The sequence below is a fragment of the Hesperophylax consimilis genome, chromosome 21 (genome assembly GCF_061612785.1).
Source record: "Hesperophylax consimilis isolate HC1 chromosome 21, BYU_Hcon_1.0, whole genome shotgun sequence".
Lineage (NCBI taxonomy): Eukaryota > Metazoa > Arthropoda > Insecta > Trichoptera > Limnephilidae > Hesperophylax > Hesperophylax consimilis.
Genome location: NC_142856.1, coordinates 15,252,481 through 15,274,736, shown reverse-complemented (window position 1 = coordinate 15,274,736; position 22,256 = coordinate 15,252,481). Strand labels below are relative to the sequence as shown.

Below are 22,256 nucleotides of genomic sequence, written 5' to 3'. Positions count from 1 at the left end.
CCATACCTATCATTCGGAGTAGTTTGGGACTGGTCCTTTGGGCGTGTGGCATATCACACCACCTCTAAAATATATAGTGGAGTCGCAGCTTCGCGACACCAGAGTGTGTGCAAAAAGAGTGGTAATGTGTGTGGCCGTCGATCCGTTCTACCTACCCCTGCAGTAAAACGCCGTTATGGTTATTTGTGCGTACAAAAATACGTATTGTATGGCGAAAGTGTATATTCGGGAGTACCACAAGGAACGGTCTTGGTACCTACTTCTTTGGCATACCAACGTCTAATAGCATATCAAATCTATCCATCGATACAAACAACGACTAACAGAACAAGAACCAACATCGAGAGTTGTCAACCAACAACAAGGCCGACTAGAATACAGGACTGGGCGCGCTACCGCCAAATTACGAAGACAGTGCTGTCGTTAAAACTCGTAAAACGTTCACTATATAGTTTAATCACGATTATTTACTAATTAAATCTACACAGAAATCAGCAGTAACAAAGAGTATCGACAACAATCGCGGCCATTTGCAAACAGTCGTTGCTCGATGGCACCGACTTTATCGCTCTCCCAGACATGTATTCTATACTCTAGTCGACCTTGCGCCGGACATACTCGCCCATGAGTACTAGGCATAAGCCACCACATGTCATCAACAATTTCAAGTCGTATTTCCTCAATAATTTAATTGAAATTACTAGTATTTTTCACATGGAAGGAATACACGAATGGTATTTATTGATGACAGCGGATGGCTTACTGATTACACGAAACGACGATAGGATGAGACAAATAACAGATTAAGCTTCCGCTTTCAGAAGCCTATTAAAATAAAGCGTATAATGATAATATCATGATTATTACTGCATTTTTTATGGTTAAATCATTTATTTATGGAAACGATTTAACCCCTTGGGCAATTTTGGAAAATATCTTTACAGACAACAAACAACCGCAGAATCTTTGCCTGACACGGTCTCGTAAAAGATATGCTGTCTCATTTTGTTTTATGGTGAGAAAAATGATTTAAACGGTGTTAGAAAGAGGGCATTCTATGCTTTCAATTTACACAAAAAAAAATTACCATAAACGGTCCCGAAAAATCTTAAATAATTCTATGAAAAAATATTTATCAATGTTATTTACAATATGTTTATATTAAACGGAAAAAGGCGAAGTGACAAAAACTTTTATAATGTCTTTGTCTAATTAAATATGTTTTTTTAGTTTCGTGTAAAGAAGTGATTACAGTTTACACGATAAGAAAACTATCAGTAAGCGACTTTAAAAACAGCAGATTGCTAATAGTTGGACAAACATAATGTTGTAAAATATTACGATTCCTATGGAGCGTATACATTTGCGACCCGACCCATGAATCATGGTAAACGAATGAGCGCGGCGGTTCGCGCCGAAACAAAGATCTAAATTGGTGGTACAAGCAGGAAACTGGTGAAACTACCGTCATATAAGGAGTGAATTTTTTGATTTGAGCTTTCGTTTTTGAGTGAGCGCGGCGGTTCGCGCCGAAACAAAGATCTAAATTGGTGGTACAAGCAGGAAACTGGTGAAACTACCGTCATATAAGGAGTGAATTTTTTGATTTGAGCTTTCGTTTTTGAGTGAGCGCGGCGGTTCGCGCCGAAACAAAGATCTAAATTGGTGGTACAAGCAGGAAACTGGTGAAACTACCGTCATATAAGGAGTGAATTTTTTGATTTGAGCTTTCGTTTTTGAGTAAATCGAGTTCGAAATTTTTTTTTTTTTGGGTTCAAATTTTAAAAAAAAATCGGTCTCTTGGAGGGTTAATATCCGTTATTTATTGTCTTTTAAAATGCGTCGAATTGAAATATCGACTCCGCGGGAAATAACAGTGCCTATTGTGGCATCTTCACCGGTCTGCATCTCCCGCGCATCACCAGCCGACCAGGTCTATCGTACCTCCCGCTTTCTTACTCCACACTGGAGTATCTGGAAAACCCATGGTCTTCACCATGCACCCACAAGTCCGGTCTCCACCAACGCGGTGTAGAGACACCGACTTCATCGCCACGACCACTCTACCACCGTTCATCTCCGCTTCATAGGATGTTGACCATTGACCTGTAGGATCCGTCGACTACATCCACCGACGCGGTGCCGATCTACGGCCTGGGTAATTCGCCCCGATCACGTCCACTTCAGCATCGAGCATCGGTCCGGAGACATCGCAACAACAACTTCACTGACACAATAAATTAATTCATCACTGCATACCCATAATAAAGATATATTATTATTACTTTTGAACAACCCTGCAAAGATATAGATTCTGGCGGAACTCTCCTGACTCCTGCGGTGATCTTCTCACGTATGTGATGCAATATATTTGGGGGCGATGCGATGCCTGGAATGCATCGAGGGTGTTTGTTAGCGTAGATTGTTTTATCTTTCTGCCTGCAAGACTAAACAGCCAACGTTATAATGATATCTGAACAAACTAAACAAACTGTTGACAAGTTCTCGAACTACGAACTCCCTTTACCCAAGCGGAGAATACAAGCAAAAAGAAGGCTGATTACGTGGGTATCGGCTTCTGAGGCGCGAATTCGAACATGATCAACAGGGAGAAGAAGCAGTGCGTTTCAACTGCTGACAAATCGCAAGTGCGCCCCGCTTCCTCCAGCAGCCTCCTCTGGTCTAGAGCCCCAAAATACTTGACTCCGCAGAAACGGGTGATCCGTTTTATATGTCAACATACGAATTAAATCTTTAGAGTACACGCGTCAGGTAGGAAAGCTATCTTTGTTCTATCGGCATTTCAATAGAAGATGTTCTGAGGAAATACCGTCATTGATCCCTTCGGCACCAGTGCATAATTGCAGGAAAAACGCAAAACGCGTGTTCAACATTTGTACATGGATGACATTTATCACATGAGATCAAAAAGATCCTCCACGACGATGACATAGACCCCAAGGAAAATTATTCTCCTCGGGACTTTCTGTGTAAAATTAATATAAAAAAACATATGTCATTTTACCTGGTGTGCCTGTAGTCTGGTATCTCCTGGTACTTGTCCAGCGTATCGCACTGGTTGCTGAGGGTGCAGAGGAAGGACTGGAGGAACGCGGCCACTCCGGCAGAGGGGAGAGCGCGAGCGCTGAATTCACCTGCAAACAAAATCACATTAACCTTGGAACGCAATCCTCCCGCGACATAATACTCCAGTATGCCAGGGGTACGCCGCACAGTGGGCTGAAAATCGCCTTTCATAGACATAGAGACTTGAATTTTCAAGCGTATTTTTTTGGCTAGAAATGGATTCTGCTGATCATTACTATGCTATAAAATTTCGTATGAAGCAATTGCGTGTACAAATGAAGGAGTTATCATTCTTTTAAGAAAAAATTGCATGGCACTGACATTAAAAATGAGGCTATCTCTGGAATCATAAGGTTGGCCATTATATCCTTACACACAGATATACTACTATTTATTTATATTTTTTTGAAATACTTCGTATTGTGGCGCAACTTGCGATTTTTTTTTTAATCCTCAAAGTTGAAAAAAAAACTTTTTCATGTTGATGATTCATTTTAATGCTTAATAGCTTTACATATGAGTATGCTTTGTCTAGTGTACAATATTTTATTTACACTGCATGTCAAAACAGTCAGGAATCACAAAAGTTAGTTTTTTTTACTCATTGCCGTTGCATGTCAGTGCCGTATGTCTATGAAAGGCGATTTTCAGCCCACTGTGCGCAGACTGACACTATTTTTGTAATAACTAACTTGTTTTTTGCAAAATGATGTTCTTGTAAAATGTTACGCCTTACACGGAGAAAAAAATAGTACGGTGTTTTTTTTAATCAAAATACTGTTTAAAATGTGACTGCATGACCATTTCCTAATAAAATATTATTAATTCAGAATATATCCGAACACGTGTTCACACAGACGGCCTTGTCCGAATAAATATAATGGATGCGAAAATATTATTATTATTAAGAACACGTGTTCCGACTTCCTCATGACACATTCGTGCTTTACTGATAGTTTGTTTAATAAAATTGTGAATTCATTCGTTATAGGCCTCAGATTTAAAACAAAAAAGTGTGTCATCCCCAACTGGAGTATTGTGAAGCGGGAGGAAATGTGTAAATGCCGTGTAAAGTGACCACATCTGATTAGCCAGGTAGGTACTTCACCACCTTCATCTTTACCATGTCCTTTCTCTCTCCATTACAGCCTCTCAACATATACAGGGTGTATCGGCAAGTACCCGACAAACTTTAACCAGCTATTCCTTAGCACATTTGGAGTAAAAAATGTTATGGGCGCTTTGCTGTCCGGTAACATTTTATTCCATTAAAATCAAAAAATAAATAAAAAAATCCACACTCCGTCACTGTCATTTGCATTGTTTCTCGTGTTCAACGGCTGTTATTAGCAAGTGTGTCAAAAAGTGGCCTCGCTCTTTCGTACACACTAAATAATAATAGTTAAAAATGAGACGAATGGTGCCGTGCCATTTCGTTGTGATTGTAAAAGCGCACTAACGTAGGTACGTACGTACATTATTCAACGAAACTCGAACAAAATATTGCCAGACGGTTTTTCAAACTGTGACAAAGGATAAAACATTGGTGACATGTGGTGAAAATATGAATAGTAAATTTTTTATTAAAAAAAAAATGTTACCAGACAGCAAAGTGCCCATAACATTTTTTACTCCAAATGTGCCAAGGAATAGCTGGTTAAAGTTTGTCGGGTACGTGCCGATACACCCTGTATAAAGGAGGATGCCATAGTCCCTTTAATAAATAATACATAAACCTTTCATTTTCCATTTATTTCCTTTAAGGCCCCGTAGTAAGCGTTCAAAGATGGGTTGAAAGGGAGATATATAAATACGAATGTTAGGGGAAATAATATTAAAAAAAACGATAATAATTACGCGAAAATTGTGAAAATATTTAATAAAACACGACTCGTTTGAAATAGAGCAAAAACTTCTCGCCAAATGCTTTAGTTGCATTTAAAGATACACTGTGATTTTTTTCATGCCTATAACATATTAAATAACAGAACAAAACATTTTTTTAGAAAATTTCGAGGTTACTTTGCGATTTTTTTCTATCGAGGGAATTTCATATAATTAACGTTTCGGTATAACAAATGTATAGATATTATCTTCAAAATAACATTTAAAACAATATTTTTTTTGAGAAACTTGTTATAAGTCGGTAGAAATTGAGTATGCGGGGGCGTAATAGGGATGTGTTAGTGCCATGATACCGCACAGTGGAACCCTAAAGGCCTATCCGCACACAACAGTGCCGGCACAGTGCCGACACGTGACGTATCCATCAGTGTCAGTGAAAAATGATATTGTGGCATACATTTTGTACGGCACTATCCGTACTCGTCAGTGACAGTGACGTTCAGTGATGTCAGTGCTGCGCCGACGCTCGCCGTGACGGGACGTGAATTTCTAGCGGACAATATTTTCACTGACACGGTCGCAGTATTTCAATATGGACGACGAACAGTTGATTGAATTGGTCCGTGTACATTCTGCAATTTATGACCTTTCACATAGAAAATACATGGACCTTAATTTTAAATCAAACATGTGGAACAATATTGAAATACTCGAAAAACTTTGATTCATCATCTATCAGATGTTTATATAGGGTGGCGAACTCTCCTTCTTCTTCTCTTTTCCTCCACGCATTATGAACCCAATGCCTTCTTCTCACATCAATTTCTTCGTCTTCATCTAATATTAAAGCAATCGCTGCTAATTGTGATCTTAAAGCTGCGTAGAGTACCTACTAATAACTGCGCCATTCACTGCGCGTCGCCGTGTCGTGCCGTGTCGGTACTGACATGTACGAATAGCACGTCACGGTACTGTACGGTACGGAACTGTCGGTCACGTGCCGGCACTGTTGTGTGCGGATAGGCCTTAATGCGGTGTCACACATAAAAGGTCATTATTACACTTTGAAGGTCAACATGATGTACCAAAAAACTATTTTCCGACATCCTTAGTATATTACCAATCGTAAAGTTCATTTGACTGACACAATACGTACTTAATAAACCGATCCCCACATTATAAAGTACTTGAAGAGCACAGACATAGGAGTTGAAGAGTCATTATTAGACTTTAATTTGAATTTAAAATGTGTCATAATATCATCAAAAATATTAATTTCTGTTGTGAGTGAGACCTGCGTAACTCTAGTTCAATGAACTCTGGAACTCAGATTTGTTTTGAATTTAAGTGTCATTTTCAAAATTGGAAATGATTGTGTGAAGAATTCAGACAAGCGTTAAAGTACCTACTTACCTACAGGATAATATTTTAACAAAAAAATATTATAATTGTCATTTTAAAAATCGGAACTGATTTGTCAAGAATTCAGATAATTTCGTGATTTTTACTACGTATTTATTACGCTATTTATTAAGTAAACGTATTTTTGTCTGTGACACTAAAAATTGACAATTTTTAGGACAATGCAACTATTTTTATCTCACAATGTCATTTTTATACCGAGCTCTAATCCTAATAAGTATAATTTGAAAACAACTAGGTACTTTCAAACGCTAAAGCTTAAATATGAGATTTTTATTCCTATTGTTAGAAATTTAAAATGGTAAACTTTTTACGGCGAAGGATACGATATATTTGCGATACGATATACTTGAGGTGAAGTATCACAAAGCTGTATTTTATAAATGAAAGTTATAGTTATTGCCTGTAACAAATTGGGAACAAAACCCGGGCAAAATATAATAAAGACTATAATCAGTGGCCGCTCGTGACTTTTGGGTGTACTAGAGTGCTAATATTACAAAAATGGCATCATTGATGTTGTTGTAGCTGAAAACGTTTTTTTAATTTTTTTAGGAAATTCTTTTTTTTTATGAAGATTTTCAGAAAATCCGTGCGGCGTTTAATCCACGGCTGAACTGAAATTTACTGAAAATCTTCAAACAAAAAAATAATTTTCGAAAGAAAATAAAAAATCGTTTTCAGCTATTTTATTTATTTATTGTTCTTCAAAGTACAATCCCACTAAACCGCAATTAAGCAGTTTGTCAACAGGATGTTCATGTTCAATTACAATATAACATATTTTCATAATAGTTTTACTTATTACAATACAACTTATACATCATATTTATCACCAACCACTGCCATAATCAAAAGTATTACTAATACAGAGTATCTCTGCTTAGTAGCCATGTTTTCAGCATATATCTGAATCTCTGAGGTAATTCAGTAACATCAATAATGCCATTTTTTGACCCAAAAGTCGAGTTGCCACTGATTATAATATTAATATAAATGTAGAATCTCTGCTAATTTAAACAGAAATATTTACCTATTCGAAGGCAAAAAATTAAAGCACTTGAAATCAGCCAAATCTTTCAATTTTTTTTTATTCTATTATATGGAATAATCAATTAAATTTATCTTATAGTGCTATTCTAGATAGTTCCAGGATAACTCAACATAACAATTCAACACACCTTTAAAAAGTGAAATAAAGTCATTCAAAGCGATTGGAAAAACTGACCTATAAACCTAATCCATTAAACCTAATTTTTGTTTCATCCCTTCTCATCACTTTGTATCACTTTTTAAAGGTGTGTTGAATTGTCACTGTGTTGAGTTGTCCGGTTACCATTCTAGACATTCCAGTAAACCGCTCTGTTCTCCTCGTAATCCTTCCAATGACCCCCTTCCAACACCTGAGTAGTTATGTCTATCAGTATCTTACGTCTTATGTTAGTTTTAACCCTTGGAATGCTATTCTCCCGCAACCTATTACTCCTCAGTATGCCAGGATTAAAATGTAATCGCCCACCGTACGCCGGCAGAGTCTATTTTCTTAATAACTTAAGAAATTATGTTTTTATAAATTGTACCGTCTTGCCAATAAACATATTGATGAAAAAAAAATACATATATATGTGTATATATATATATATATATATATATATGTGTCTTTAAGTATTTTCCCGGCGATAGCTACTAATATTCAGAGAAATGTTTTTCTCTCTAATTTTATAAAAAAATATAATAATAAAATATTTTTGGGTTTTATTACATTTTCTATAAAGCTAAAAAAATTATCTTGACAGTAAATAAATAAAAATATGAGGCTTTCCTGTAAATAAATAAAGTATGAAAATCGAAAATATTTTTCATTTTTACAAAAATAAAAGATAAACTTAATATTTGCACGCGACGAAATGAGAGGCTAGAATAATATTATGATACTTTATTTCCTTGTCAGGCGAATATTTTAGTACGACATTATGTTGAACTACCAGCGAATCCTCGGTGGATTCGTCGGCACACAACGGGTACAAATGTCAAAAATCCAAGGTGGATTTCTTGAAGGGTTAATATTCTACTGATGAGGGAAAGGCACCTCTGAAACCGGTAGAGGAATATATTAAAGTAAATTGGTTTAAAACTTATGGATGTTTACATATTGTAGAAATATTTACGTTCAGATAATAGGTGTGTGCCCAAGTGGTTCATTAATGAGGCATTATTGTTATGTATGGAAAATTATGATCGAATAAATAATTATTACTGCGGTTTGCGAGATGCGTGCGTTTCGCTCCGTTGAAAATGCCGCATACTGAAATCTTCATCTCGAAATGTATTGGAAAATTACAAAATATGATGATTATTTGTGATTTCTAATTTAAATTAGCAATTTCCGAATAGAATTTTCAAATTATAATCGAAACGCTCGCTAAAGTGCAACTGCAATCGTGAAAAATTTTGATGACTTTATTGTGATTTTTTGTGACCAGAATCCCAACTGCCCGGAGTCAGTGAGACCATATGTATTCAATTTGGAAATAATGTTGCAAGACTGAAGAAAACGGGGAGGAGGAAGGTTGGTAAGTACGCGGATATTCAGACCCGATCACTTTTAACAATTATAATATTACTAACGATTCATACTAAAATACTAGAACAATAAAATAATGAAAATACAGCTTACAAGTGGGTTTTTCAATAGGGTCCACATTTTTCCTTACAATCACCAGACTTATAAGAGCTGCAGCCGCCCAAATCACTCCGCCAACAGTTATCTGCAAAATAATAAAAGTATTAATTATTCAAATCGCAAACCTTCTTTCTCAGATTCTTTAATACGATCCAATAAGATGGCCTTTAGTTATACCTACTCTTGAAGAGTCAGGGAATCTATTAAGATAATAAGATAGCCTTTAGTTATTAAGAGTCAAGGAATCTATTAAGCTAATAAGATAGCCTTTAGTTATACCTACTCTTGAAGAGTCAGGGAATCTATTAAGATAATAAGATAGCCTTTAGTTACTTATAACTAAGGGGTGTTCCACCAACTCTTTTGGCGGATACTGTAGATCTTCATGTATACTGCCAATTTATTTCACTGCACCAATTATGGGACTAACTACCTTATTTAAGTACCCCTCACTGCCCAGAATACTAATGGAGGGTAATAATTATGCCGGGTAAGTGAACATCTTCAATTTATCACTTAATAAATACAACTGATTGTTCCTTGGGAAGTTAAGTTATATATAAAAAAAATATATATATAATAGTAATAGCATTGTATATAATTTTAGCTGTACCCCGCCACGCGTTGCTGTGGCTCAATCTGTCTGTGTAGGTAAATAAATTATAGCGCGTGTTGCTTTTACGGCAAACAGATGGCGCTGTTTAAAAAAAACACGTTTGTCCAACGGATGGCACTGTTACAAAAATTTTTTTACCTGTCACAGGTAACATCTATATAATATAGGAATATAAAAAAAGCGCGTATTTGAATGGAAAGTTGTGTCAAAATTTCAAAGCACGGTGAAGAACTTTAGGAGATTTAAGAATTTGAGCAAACGATCATAATTTTTTCTATTTATATAGATTCCTATGTAAAACCACCAAAAACTGGCGTCAATAAATAAATAAATACACTTCTTCAATACATATAGCAGAATTAATTAAATATAATACAAATATTGATTTGGAATGGGAGTAACCATAGACATTCAAATCGAGTCTATGGAAGAAACGGATTCTATTTCCGAAATGTTAAAGGTGTTTTTTTTCAATATTAGTCCAAATTTACTTAAAAACTACATTGTCCGAAATCATCTCATTAAATAGCTTAATAGCTTAAAGACACCATAAATTTAATCTTATACACCGCAAATTAATCACGAAATTTGACATCGTTTAATTAAATTTTGAGGTGGGGCCATGGTAAAACCAATGACTTAATACCCTATTCTCTATTCAATGGTAAAAATACTCCACATTTTGATCGATATCATTGATTAAAAATATTCACAGGGTCTACAGTTGTATCCAACTAACAAATAAAGTAAATTAATATTTTTTCCTAAAAAATACACTTTCCAATAATATTTTTCTTGCTAGAGCAATCCCGATGAGTTGCTAGGTATTGGTAGTAATTTTGTTATCAAAATCATAAGTTTCACATACAGTACAAAATAAAAAAAGATGTTAAGTAAAAAAACAATAATCAAAACCGTGGACATGTAAAAAACGCACAGTACAAACTTTGGCGAAAATGCTATCAATAAAACAAAATTTGCTCAACGCCAACGTCTGTTATGCTAAATATATTCGTTGCCTAATGCAAGTCCGTATGGTTCATGAAACTTGGATAAGTTCCATGCGTCTACCTATAGATATAACTGAAGTTTTTTTCTGGATTTGTTCCATTTATGCAGAGTCCATACACCAATAGCAACTCCAGCTTGCTTCTTATAATGCCATAGAACAGGGGTTCCCAACCCCGTGCCTGCGGGCACCATGGCGCCCGCGGAACGATTCTTATGTGCCAGCCACTATTTGACAGAAATAATGAAATAATTTTTTCGAACTATTTTTATTTATTTGTTAGAGTTTTATTTTTTTTGAGCGCCTAGGTTTATTAAATACGTTCGCATTTTTGCGATATTGTATGTATGTGCGGTTCCTTTGCTGACAGTACTTGTCGCAACCTGTCTAGCGGCGAGCCAGACTGCACTCTTCACGCTAGCCTTCCAGGCGGGGAATGCTATTTGCACATCACTCCTTGTACACGCAGAAAATCCGAAGTGAACGAAGCCACGAACTGAGCCGATGAACGCCGAAGGCGCCAAAACACATGGCCCCGACAACCAAACTGATAGTAGTGCTCGTACCGTCCCGATCGGTTCGGCGATCATCGTCTCATTTTGGGTTTTCGGCGTGTACGTGTACAAGGAGTGATGTGCAAATAGCATTCCCCGCCTGGAACCGCGTTGTTGTCATTTTGATTGTGATTGCTGCCCCGAGTTTGTCGATTAAAAATAAGTGGTGCCCGCCACCCTACCGATATTTTAGAATGTGCTCTAGAGTACAAAAAGGTTGGGAACCTCTGCCATAGAACATGGCTATTGCATCTGGGTCATTAAACTGTTTAGATGTTTTAAGGAGGAGCTGGAAAAATAAACGTATTAAGAATTGAAAGGAAAGAAGATGAATGTGTTTGTAGTGACGTACCGGTTTCCTCTTCCTAAGGAGATAGTCCTTCCAGAGCAGCAGACGAAGCTGCTGGCCGCCAGACGCCATGATGGCATCTGTGTCCTTCTGCAACAATACAACACAAATATTAGTTCGATTCAACGATGTATTGTAAACAGCGCTTAAATTGTGCCTTTTCATTATTAGACTGGGCACATTAAACTAATTCACTTAGTTCTAAACCATTCGTCCTGATGATGTAGTGGTTCTTCCGAAACCAACTTTTAAATATCCCGCAGCCAAGTGGGGAAGTAGGTAGTACCCGAATTCACTATCCTCCTTATATTAGCTTATATAGTTGACATATCATTTTAGTATTTTACGTATTTCTGCGCAAATACATAAGTTACCATTAATAATTGACTGAAAAATTGGGATATCTATTGTTTAAAAGCCCATAAGACCTATTTGGTTACAGATGTTTGTTTGGCATCTTGGCCTGTCAAGAGTTAACAAAGCTGTTTTATACAAATTTTGAAGTAAAAATAAAAATACAACGAACAAAAATTTAAAAAAAAAACTGTTTTTTGGTGATGATCATTTCATTGAAATTATTTAACATTAATCTATCTATAAAAATTTAAATGTTCGTTATATACATTTATTATTAAAGGTCACCTGTGACGGATGGAATTTCAATATTTGAAATTTTGAAAAAAGGCGCCATCTGTTAGACAACATGCTTTTTTGAAAAAAAGAGCCATCTATTAGACAAACATGCTTTTTTAAAAACAGCGCCATCTGTTGAACGTAACAGTCACACGCTCTATTGTTGTTATTATTGTTATTGTTTCTCTATCTGAACAAACAGACTGAGCCACAGCAACGCGTGGTAGGGTACAGCTAGTAAATAATAAAAAGATACTGGAGAAACTGTTTCCCGCTTGTACCACTAGTTACCGGACACCGTGTATACATCGGCGATATTCGAAGTGTTATGAAATAACATAATCATAATACTACATATTGCGCTACGTACACATTTTTTTCAATTATTACCAAATTATCTAGCAATAATTGAGCCCAAATCATTCACAGTTACAAAAATATTAATTTAACAGTTCAGCAATACATAATAAATAAAATTAGTAAGGTGACAAATATTTCATACAATAAAACTCGTAATCCGCTGTATATATTATACATTAATCTAGATAAGAAGGTACAATAGGTTGATCAGGACTGGTACATAATCAAACAGAATTCATTTATTGATAGGCCACTCCTGCGAATACTGGCTAAATGAGATTGGTTTAGGGTGCAGTTAGCAGAAGTTGCAGATTGACAAAGAGTTTAATTGCGCATTTAATATCAAACGGAGAAAAATTAGTACCTAATGTTGATTTATTAAAACTCTCTTCAAATTACTGATAATCCTAATAAAAACAGGACTGCAAGCCGCTTTCTGATAAAGTGTTAGTACTTTCATAATAATATCGGAACACGTGTTCATCCACCTGCTGTTGTCTTATAATATAATATATCATGACGAAAAGAAAAATGTTAGGATTTTTATGAACAAGGTTCGGACATCGTGACAAAACATTGGTATTTTAGGCGATGCACTACGTCCTGGAATATTTTGAATCTAGCCGCTATCAATAACACACCTTTCGTAGATGGCGGTAAGGCTTAAATTCCCGCTTAACAATACATCATCCACCTGTTTTGATTTATGCAAGAAAAAAACATGGCCAAAAAGTCCCTTTATTTTATTTTGTGGATGTTCAGGCACAAATATTTAAATGTTTTATAAATAACTTAATTTGCCACATTATACAATAAAACCATAACCGAAAATGGGTTCGTAAGTAGGAGATTTTGAACTTTAAAGCCGTTTTCATAGGCCTTTACATTATTATTTTCTGGGTTTATTTTTTTTTGTATTTTTTATTAATTTCGGAAACCCGGGCGTTTATTGCAATAACATGATCAATATTACAAATATGAAAGTAACCCGCCTCACTAGACGATTTATCTAAAAAATATTCGATTATTTCAAAGGCCAAGATGTATTCTACTCGCAGTATTTAATTAAAGCATCTGAAACATTTCTAGGCGACCTAATTTTCAAACCAAAAACACATGATTTTGCATTACTACGTAGTGCATCACCTCAACTTGAAGTGTATCAGGATACCTATCAATTCATTCGTTAATGGCCTACAATCCCGTTTTTAACAGGAGTACGAATAATTTAAAGAGATGAAATAAAATAAATTAGCAATATTTCTATCAGAAAGTTTTATGCGTGCATAATTTATTATGCGGAAATCGTTTTCAAATATGAACCCATAGACATATGAATATTAGTAGACCTGCCCTAAGTGATTAAAAGCGTATTATCCCCACTCCCCATACCGGTTCCATTGGAACCGGCTGTGCTGGCGTTTGGCCTCAAGTGAAATTTGAAAACGTGACGTCATCATTCTTGTGCGAACTATGGTCGAGGCATCATCGGTTCATTTTACGAAATAACACGGCAAAATGTTGACTTGTACTATGAAAACTTGTAAAAATAGATGTGAAAAAGAGAATAAACCCAATTGTCGTATTACATTCCATATATAAGCATTATTTTACTTTATTTTAAGCATATTCACATCGTATAATATAGATCAGTTTTAGAAACATATTATACTATCACATCGAGAAACGTCTGGACGCGAAACACAAAGCTGGTTGGTTGCTGGGAAGTAAATTATGAACATTTATAAAAGTGTCTTAACTAAATACTTAAGCGAAATATTCGACTCTGAAAATGCAACCGAATTTTTTTGCCGAATTTGGACTTCGCAAATTTGTTCATAACGTGGCGAGTAATTTGCGCTCCCATATAAAAATGTCTATTCATTCAAGAGCAGATTTTACTTTTAAGAAGTAAATGGTGATATTATAATGCGAGATGCCTATTTACTGTCAGATTGATTTATTGACGAATCACAGTCAGCCTTACGCCCTTCGTTCTTCAACAGTTGATTTTACCCCTCGCCATTATCTTCTCGTCTATTAATTCCTATGTCTGTGTATGAACCCAATATTTTAAATGTTCGCCTACTAAACTAGTAGTTCTGCGAACAGTCGACGTCGCGTCTAAACAAATATATTTCTAATTTCCTCTTATTTAAGACATCAAAACAAAAAATTCCCCGGAAATTGATTATCTGTACCTAAATAGGTACTTAAAAAAACCTACCTACTTAATTATAGACCATAGATGCATTTTATGTAACATTTTTAAATTAAAAAGGAATTATACAATTTGTCTTAAGAAACGTCACTATCCAAATGACAATTCCTTTTTCGAACTTTCTTCTAGCAAAAGCAGAAGAGTTAGTTAATTATTCATTAATTAAATAATGTGTTATCTACATTTCGTCGAAACAACACAATATCATTCATTAGTTAAAATTTTACAGGCCGTCTTAACACATCGCCGGACAGCGAGAATTTTCATAAACAACATTTTAAATTGCCAACAATTTATTTCGTAATTTAGTGTTGGTCCGGTTATTAAGCAAACCGGTTAATGCATCACTCGACTATCCAGTCTACTGTGTATTGATTAACTTCTTGGGAGAGGGGTAACCCTTGGGTCTGGGCCCGGAGGTTGCGGATTCAAAACACGACGAAGTCTACACACTGATAATTATCTATATCTGTATGTTTACTTTATATGATTAACGATATAATAATACTTCCAGGGGTAAGGCTCTCGACTATTTGTGTTCTTTCTCAATTATTAATTCATTAAAAATAATACATTAGTTTATTTGCGGCACTTCCAGAGTGGGAGTTGCTCTCAGTATCGCCATGCTGCTTGAAATGACCTTTCCGTATTTGGTGAGCAGATATGAATAGCCAGGTACTAACCCAACTTACTTCCCATCTCCCTCCCCTCCCAACTACATGGAACCTCACAACATATCCCAATTTGGGATGCCATAGTATCATTCGCTGGAGGTTGGAGGGAATTGGGTCTCTTATGCGGTATTCACATAAAAAGTAACGTTCCCCTGGTTTATTATTTCCCCAGTGCTTTTCAACGTGTATATCTATGGATGAACTTAGTAAAACACTGAATACAACAAGAAACGGATGCCATATTGCCGGGGTATGTATGAACAATATTAGCTATGCATATGACATGGTCATACTAGCTCCATCGGTAAGAGCGATGAGAAAACTTCTGGCAATATACGAAGATTACGTTCATAGTCACGGGCTGATGTACAATGCTAAAAAGTCATCCCTGCTGATATTTAAAGCAAATACTGGTCATTCCACCCATACGTCTCGGCGGGGCAAACCTGAAAATCTGCAGCGAAATCAAATATTTGGGGCATGTCATCACCGATGACCTAAATGATAAAAATGACATAGAACGCCAAAGAAGAGTACTGAATATGCGAGCTAACATGCTTGCCAGAAGATTCAACAAGTGCAGTCTTCCGATGAAGAAGCAACTTTTCCAAACATACTGTATGAGCTTCTACACTAGCGAGCTATGGACGACATACACACAAGGCGTCATGAACATACTCCGAGTACAGTACAACCAAGCATACAGAACCCTATTTGGCCTTCCCTGGCGATGCAGCGCCTCAGAGATGTTCACCGAAGGAAGGGTGCATGGGTTCGCTGCTTTGATTTTTTTAAATTTTTGAAGTGAAACTTCTTTACGCGCGTCATGCATTTTCGAGGACCGGAGTAAAACCGACTCATGACCGTCACGAAAAACCGTGATCATTTGGTGGTGGGGGTACGGGACCCCCACCACCGCTCACCGTTCACTGTCGCTCTCTCACCGTAGTCGCTTACTGAGGAGAGGGAGCCACTGACGAACGTTCTCTCTCTCTCTTCTCTCTTTTCCTCTCTCTCTAGCCAACGACGCCACGCCAGGCATCAGCTGCTTGCTTCGTGTACTGCGCGGTGAGTGTAATACGAGTGAAATACGTAATTGATTGTGGTTTATTCGATTTGGAACAGAGTTTTAGTGTCAAAAATGAGTAGTGACGAGATAGAAGTGAGAAAAACATTCGTGGCACAAGAGGAAATACCCCCTGAAAATCACAAAAGAAGAAGAGAGTCTGATTCACACAGTGATGATATTAACTTAAGGTAAACATAACCAAGAAGAGTAGATAAATATCTCACAAAATAGTATTGTTGTTGTAATAGCATGATAGGATTGTTTAACATATTGGCGAGATTATACTAACAGCGAAATATGATGTAATGATCTATAATAATAATGCAAAGTATGTTAATAATTATAATATTGATAATAAATAATGGACATGTACACACAAACATTGTGTACAAAAACTTATTAATACTTAGAAATGAAAAGAGAGAGAGAGAAGAATACTAAAAGTTTCACTTCCGTCGTGCGTAGGCTTGTCACACACTGTATTTTTCATTTTATTATTTATACCCGCAAGCAGTTTGTCAGCGCCATGCGCCACAGAATAGTCGGGACGAGTCAGCGCTACCAGAGATCGGACAACACTCTTGTCCAGGCCGTTGCCCAGTGGCAGGGAGCGCCTCTACACCAGATATGGAGAGTTTCACTCAAGCCACCATAAATTCCTAATGTGTTCATCAATTTATTTGTAAACATTTTACTGTTCAGCAGCCACTACATAACCGAACCAATAAAAATCGAAGTAGCATTCAAACTTCCTCTCCCTCCCAAAAGTTCCGCCAAAGTATTAACCTTTTAGCTGTTCTAAGGATATAATGAATGACTAATAAATAAAATATTATTTTTGATACCCGATCTCATTTCAAAACAAAATTGTTGCCGCTTGCAAACATTATGCAACACTCACTTTATGACGACTTTTGCAGTAGGAAGAAGAAAATAGCACCCAGTGCAGTTGCTTGCAACACACTGCTTACTAACGACTGCAAAACTGCAAACGTTGGGCAAAGTACATTATCTTCTTTGCACATCATTATTATTGTGATTGAATTGCGTGAAGATCAATTATTATCAGATAATTTATCATGAGTCAGTTGGCTTTATTTACACCACCTGGTTAAGGTCATTTATCGATGTTCCTTATCTTACGACATGCAGTCATTTGCGTAAGTTTGCCAAACTTAATTAACATTGTAAGGCCGAGCAAAATTGAAATGCGCAGACCTTTACGATACGAAGTTAATTTTTTTCGAGTGATGAATTTTCCTTATTGACTCTAAAACGATTCTTCGAAATTGTATTTTCCACATTCAATATCCACAAAAATAGCATGATAAAAAATTCTGAAGGCGTTGGTATGTACATGGACTCGACCCTTCCATAACTCATTAAGTACCAACAAGTTCATTGGGAAAATAGAAGAAAAAACTTGTCACAGCCTTCGTGAGTTTTATCCTCATTTAATCAGTTATATTATATAAAGCAGCTGAATTGCCCGGGCTTTACGCAGAGTTTTTTTTCAAAACAGATGTTTAAATAATTTTACTCTTAAGTGTGCGAAATTTCATCAATAGTATCAAAATTCTGCTCTAAGGGGCGTAAAAATGGTTTGGGGGTGTTTTTCGAAATATCATGGTCGAGTTTTTCTGTTTTTTTCGGTCTTTCGAAATATTAACAATGACTTGAAACAAAACTTACGCAGTCAATTTACAAAAGACCTTTCAACTCTTTGGCCCCAGATGTGCAAGTGAAATTTGATTATCTGTTTAAGCAATAATCATTGTGTATTATATTTAGATGAGACATTATTGAGAAGTAAGAGCTTCGTAGATGCACGCACAGATGGCAGTGCATAGAACTTGCGTGGAAGTCCGCAAGATGGAGCCAGTGGCCAGTAGTCGCCAGGGCCAGTGGGAAGGCTCTCAGAGAAACTTACTGTTTCAGATTCCAATTAGCAAGCTTCTAGTTGGGTCGACTATCGAGTCACCATTATAATACGTGGAGTATTAATAAATCCCTGATTAATCTAAAAGAACCATTTAATTATAAACTCCTTCCAAGACGAGTTGGAGACCTGTTTGTACGAACACAACAGACATGAAGCGAAAAATAGGTTCCACTTTTGTACCTTCGATTGATCTTCAACGCTAAAACTATCGAACCTGGTCTACGCGCACCGCTTGTCGAGTTTTAATAGTAGGACGACGTTTCGACGAGATATTAGAACGCAACATCCCCTCTAGTTGTGTAGCTCAATGGCTATATTACGATATTTGAAATTATTTGATCAATTTCAACAGAAGTAAGGATTTTTTTGAAGCGGACTACGGTCACGCCCACAACACACTACTTATATTACAGTCCCATCTTAGACATGTTCCCTTTCACCGTCCGATCGATCTACTCCGCACTCTTCGCTAATCACACCTCCACCCCCACTTCAACACTTAGTAATAATAATATTTACCCTTTGTTCTATAATGTTAGGTTAGTATATTTTTGTCCTGGCGAAGGACGGCGTATATAAAAAATATAGTTGTTTAAACAAAGTAACATTGTTTCAGTTATTTAAACTTCTATCGGCATGGTTATATCATTAGTACCTATTGGCTACTTATTACAAGTCGTGGAGGAATAATATTTACAAGTCAATTAAAACTGCAACAAAAACTGACCTTTTATGAAAGATTTTTTTGTATATTAAAAACCCAAACGCTCGGACAAGAGCGTAGCCTGAAAATAATCGAAACTTCAAGTGATAATTAAATTAATTTAAAGGTTAAACTGTCAAAATAAATAATTATCGAGAACAGATCCAAGTCCAAAATTCGCTGATGTTATTGAAACTATTGGCTTCAATGATTATCACGAATTTACGTAATGACTAGCAATTTTAATTATAATAATCCTAAGAAATCGCTTCTTTTGGAAATTACCAAAACATGTTGTCATGCGACGATCTAAACTCTCAGAATTCTGGCGTATTCTGTCAGAGGTCGGATTATTTCCGCATGGCAATAAAATCAAAATAAATTAAATAATTCTGAACGTCTCCGAAAACTAAAAACTGTTTTTGAAATATGATGAAATACGCCTCAAAATTTTATTATTAGAAATATAAATATAATTTTTGAAATATTAAAATTTTGAATTACAACATAAAACAAAAAATTAACATGGCTCACAAGACAAAAAGTATCATAAACATTATTATTACCTAATTTTCTTGTTTCGTATAAAAAAATGTATTTAATATTTTTTATAATAATTCGAATACCTTTCTGTCCCATTATTTTAACAATATAAAATAAACTTAAAGTATTATTTTTGTTCTAACCCCGCATTATCAAGGTATTTCCATAGTGGGTATTTTAAACTTCCTCAAATTTGAATGTGAGTCTAGGTCATTTTTAATTTTTTACAATGGTCCCCGTTAAACTCGGTCCGTTTCAGCTTTTTTTCAAATAGTGATCTGTAATAAATCATTACGACCATCAAAGTAGTAATTTCGGTTGTCCTCCGTGAATTGAACGTTCAATGAACTCAAATTCGCTTTGAATTTTTTTTTATTTTTTTTTTATAGTGAATACCTCACAAGAGTCCCAACTGCTCCCGTCTGGAGCCAGTGAGACTATGGCATCCCCAATTGGGGGATGTTGTGAGGCTGAAGGTAAGTGGGGAAGGGAAAGGGGAAGGTGGGGAAGTACCTGGCTATTCAGATCTAGTCACTAAACACGGCTAAAGCCATTTGGAGCAACGTTTCAATTCTGAACGGTGGTCTTACACCAGGGCGATACTGGTAGTATCTTCCACTCTGGAACGTGCCGCAAATATACTATATATTATTTTAATTAATTAATTGTGAAATAACACAAATTAATCAAATAAAATTTATTTGCGCACGCCGGGTTCGAACCCGCGACCTTCGGAATGGCAGTCCAATGCGTTACCACTGGACTATGCCGGCCGTCGAATTGAAGTGTCATATTCAAAATTAGAACTGGTTGCGTGAAGAATTCAGACATGCCATAATGTAGGTACCTACCTATCTATCTATCGAAAATTATTAAATTGACATTTTAAAAAGAATAAATAAATGAAAGAATAAATCCAACAATTGGAACAATATAACCTCCATCATTTGCCGTCAACGAGAAATCTCAAATGGCAATCGTTTCAATTGCCTCTGTAAGCGATCAATAATTATAGGACCCATCAATCGTGAATCTTAAAAGTGTCATTAATGAGCACCTTGACGTAAATATTGTCAATTTAATTGACCGTCTCTGGAACGCTCAAGTTCGATACGTACAACCATAAATAAGCCACTCACTAGATCGATATCTTGGGCTTTTGTGTGAAACAAATTGGTCTTAAAAAAAATAGATATGCCAATATATAGACAGTACAATTCTCATTCGGAACCTACTTATCATACTACCTATGTACCAAAAAAATTCTGAAAGTTTATTCACCAGGAACAGGATTATATGGAGATGAGTGATGGACTCGCCGAACGTCACAGCGGTGTGCTGCCAAGGTCTGTTATCTATGTGAGGATATTGTGTCAGCGCTTTCTTAGCAGCAGACACATACCTGGACGAATGGCGAACCTCGTGCCGGCACTTTGGTGGACGCGGTGGACTCTCTCGCTACAGCAGATGATCCAATTTCTTCACCACCTAAGATTTTTGCTGCAGAGTCTCCATCTTCTATCTTCGTCGAACGTCACAGCGGTGCAACCAAGGTCTGTTATCTAGTGAGGATATTATGTCAGCGCTTTATTAGCAGCAGACACATACCTGGACGGATGACGAACCTCGTGCTTGCACTGTTGGTGAACGCTGTGGACTCTCTAGCTGCAGCAGCTGGTTCAGTTTCCATCATCTAGCTTTGTGTCACATGTTCCTGTACTTCATTTTATTTAACTTAACTTCACTTTATTCTTGTAATATTTAATTTTAATACCTGCATCAACTGTAAAGCGCTCCTGAGCGGCGCTATACAAATTATCCAATAAATAAATAAATAGAATTTCAGAGTTTTTCATTGGTGGTTATAGTTAGGCAACAATATGACATCACAATATTCACGGTTCAAATTTTTTCGATCGGGGTTATACCCCCCTGCGTACAACTATTATCAAATATTTATTCATCAATTCATTGTTATCGGCTGAAAAATCTGAATAGTAAGCTTCTAATGCGAGTTTGATGACATCTTCACGATCACATCTATGTTCTGCGAGGACAAGAAATAAGAATACAACATTTACAGGGCGTTCACACCTCGGCGGCCCAATGTCAAGAGGCCATTGACTAACGTCCATGTTCACATAACCAGAGATCCACACGCCCAACCAACCTTGTCAGTAGACTGATTTATCGGCAGGACGCACTTAAAACAGCGAAATGACGCTATTTAATGTTCAAAGAAGAAAAAAGCTTTTCGTAATTTTTATATCAAAAATCATTTAGGTCCGATTTTTAGCGTTATCTTTTGTCCTGGATTTTTTAAATTTTAAGTGAATACCGCAAAAGAGACCCAATTACTCACAACCGTCTGGAGCCAGTGAGACTATTGTATTTCCAAATGGAGCATAGTCCAGTGGTGGTTCGTGACTTTTGGGTGTACTAGTGCTAATATTCCAAAAAATGGCATTATTGATGTTGTAGCTGAAAACCTTTTTTTTGTAAATTCGATATTTTGTATGAAGAATTTCAGGAAATTGCAGTTTATT

At 36.3% G+C, this 22,256-nt stretch overlaps 1 protein-coding gene across 1 annotated transcript in view; it reads right to left on the bottom strand.

Moving 5' to 3' along the window:
- Positions 1-22,256, bottom strand: part of ldd (lipid droplet defective) — a 193,483-nt gene that overhangs the window by 106,899 nt on the left and 64,328 nt on the right. The window contains exons 2-4 of the mRNA XM_089644581.1: positions 11,569-11,655; positions 9,032-9,122; positions 3,026-3,155 (exon numbers count right to left, since the gene is read on the bottom strand). Coding sequence (XP_089500707.1) covers positions 3,026-3,155; positions 9,032-9,122; positions 11,569-11,637 — 290 coding nt within the window. The 5' untranslated portion in view covers positions 11,638-11,655. The remainder of the gene's footprint in view (positions 1-3,025; positions 3,156-9,031; positions 9,123-11,568; positions 11,656-22,256) is intronic.